Genomic DNA, 2,544 nt, shown 5'->3' on the forward strand with positions numbered 1-2,544 from the left:
TACACAATATAAATTGATTCGTTTCTTATTCTATTGATACAATTGCTTTGCCTATTACTTTGTGGTTGTTATTTCTCTATTGTTATTATGGTTGGTGATTTCTGTTTCTTTTTTCTGAATAAGATTACTGCCGTTCGTGTCCATGCTTAATAATAATAGTTCAAGTGCTGGAAAATGAGTCAGTTAAAATGCGATGCGCACATTCTTTGTACTAGAGATACATTCTTGCAAATAAAAATTCAGAAATCAATTCAAATGAAAAAAGTGCAATTTTAAAGTGTATGTACTTCATTTCAAACGCTATATCATTCATTTCTCATTTTTGAAGCAATAATGTTTTAATCGAATGTGTTACAATACGAAAAAGAAAAAAAAACAGACAAATTTGCCGTTTATATTTTCGAATAATAAGAAAAAGACATGCAGACTTTTCTCCATAGCAATCCTCATTTGGTTGTAGAAATTCTGGCGAGTCGGAAATATTTTTGTTTGCGGTTCATACTTTCGATAGACACTTCCAGATCAAGCATAGCTTCCATACCCAAAACGTTCACGTCTGCGAAGTGACTGTGCGAAATGTTGCATTTGATTTCAGACTTGGAATCCTGAGAATATAAAATAACTGATAGAAATTTAACTAATAATCTAAAGAAAGCAAGACATGCAACAACATATACCTGTATTGCAACAAAATAATTGGTAGCACTACGGTTGCACCATACATCTCATTTAATGTATCTTTGCAGAGAAAAGTGCAATTGGAACCAGTGTCAACGAGGAACCAGACCTTGACAATCGGTGCAGTCGGCTTTTCGACACGCTGACAGTTTAGACAGATCATCAACCGATTATTTTCACCGAAAATTATGCCATCAACCGGAAACGGTGACGCACTAAACCCCCCTTTGCTCAAATTTGGATTTCCGTGACGATTGCCAATCTAAAAACAAAAACATTACAAAAACGAAAAACGCAGAGAAAAAACTAACTTTCATCAGCGAGATCTTTTCGATTTATGTCTGTTAAAACCATGTCATGCTGATCGGCTGACAACGCTTCATCATGATACAAAATCGGTCCATCGTTTCTCCCACTTGACAACGAACTCTAAAATAATCGTGTAAAAAATGAAAAGTTGGTTTATCTCGTTTACAGAAAAAAAAGACCATTCTAAATCTTTTTCCTCAAGACATTACATTCAGTGTGAGTAGTGTACTTCAATAACTTACATTCACAGAATTCGTCATATAATTGTCGACACTGTTTGGTTTTGTGTATTTACAATTTTTGTTATTATCAACTGATCGATTGTAGTTTTTTTGGGAATAGCCAGCAACAGAAACAGCAACTCTAAAATATTACAATAAAATGTCAAAAAATTGATTGAATCACATTCTTTTTTATTTCTATTTCTACCTCTCACTCCAATTGCAATGTTCAAATTTATAAATTCTCTTACCGTTGAATTGAAGCAACTTGTGGAATTCGGCGTAATATTGTTGTTAACATTTTTTTCTCTTCTATATCTCAGCGATAAAAATAAACTCTTTTTGGATGATTTGTGTTGGAGCTAAGGATCGAACAATATTGACGGAACGTTATATTCCGATAGCTGTCAAACATTATTTACGCGCAAAATAATTCAGTTTGACATTTCAGAACATCGGTCATACATGAAGTTGTTGTCAATTTTTTTCTCGTAATTTTCGACTGTTTTTTAATGAGTATATGATGAACCGTTGCAAACATCTAGACAAAACGGTTGATTAATCTAAAGGAAAAAATCAACAATGAAATAATACTAAATTTTGTTGATTAATTTTTTTATTGAAAATAGCAAATAAAATCCGATTCATTTTCGAAATTAATACCGTGCGATTCTACTCCGAGAAGCTTTGGCATTTTGAAATAAATTCGCTAGATGGCATTGTTGACACTCCATTCGTATTCGTATATTGTAGATTGCTTTAAAATGACTGCGTAAAGCTATTTAGTGCTCCATGTGATAGCGAGCAATGTGTATGTATTTTGCGTACACAGTAGAATCCGATAAGAAAAGGACTTAGAACACAAAGTTGAATATTGGAGAATTTGTCCATATTGATTGTTGCTATTGTGGTTGTGGAAAAAAAAGTATCATAAGAAAATGAAAGATAAATTCAATTTAATTTGCATCGATGATCGGGTTCAATGCCGTTGATACTGTTGCTGCTGCTGCTGCTGCTGCTGCTGCTGTCGTTGTCGCTCACAAAGAGAAAGAGCGTGAGCGAGAGAGAGGTGTGTGTGTGTGTATGTGTGTGTGTCACATTCTTTTCTTATCGAACATTTTTTCTTTAAAATGAAAACAAAACAAAACACATGAGAGAGAGAGAGAGTGAGAGAGAGAGAGAGAATAGTTGTTTTGGGGCGTGGATTGATCATTTAAGGTTGATTGATCATTTAACGAGTTGAGAGAGAGAGAATATTCTTGTGTATGTGTATGTCATCGCTGTTGTTTACACTCAACCGTTGGCCATAAGAAATATACACTAAGCAGAGACGTTG

General features: G+C 34.0%; 1 protein-coding gene across 1 annotated transcript; it reads right to left on the reverse strand.

The window, feature by feature from the left end:
• Window positions 1–270: 270 nt before the first annotated feature.
• LOC116349258 lies at window positions 271–1,628 on the reverse strand. Its single transcript, XM_031780611.1, has 5 exons — window positions 1,460–1,628; window positions 1,230–1,350; window positions 990–1,107; window positions 678–940; window positions 271–605 (listed from the first exon to the last, which is right to left on the reverse strand). Exons 1-4 carry the CDS (start codon window positions 1,507–1,509, stop codon window positions 894–896), a joined length of 336 nt encoding a protein of 111 aa, XP_031636471.1. The 5' UTR covers window positions 1,510–1,628; the 3' UTR covers window positions 271–605; window positions 678–893.
• Between the last annotated feature and the right edge of the window lie 916 nt (window positions 1,629–2,544).

Source organism: Contarinia nasturtii, unplaced genomic scaffold (assembly GCF_009176525.2).
Source record: "Contarinia nasturtii isolate CC-2019 unplaced genomic scaffold, AAFC_CNas_1.1 Cnas_scaffold_2844, whole genome shotgun sequence".
NCBI lineage: Eukaryota > Metazoa > Arthropoda > Insecta > Diptera > Cecidomyiidae > Contarinia > Contarinia nasturtii.

Excerpts from the sequence above, each read along its gene's own strand:
- LOC116349258 (XM_031780611.1), bottom strand. The coding sequence starts at position 1,509 with ATGTTAACAACAATATTACGCCGAATTCCACAAGTTGCTTCAATTCAA. Across the intron at positions 1,108-1,229 it reads ATATGACGAATTCTGTGAAT|AGTTCGTTGTCAAGTGGGAG; the intron begins GTAAGTTATTGA and ends CGATTATTTTAG. Across the intron at positions 941-989 it reads AAAAGATCTCGCTGATGAAA|ATTGGCAATCGTCACGGAAA; the intron begins GTTAGTTTTTTC and ends TTTTGTTTTTAG.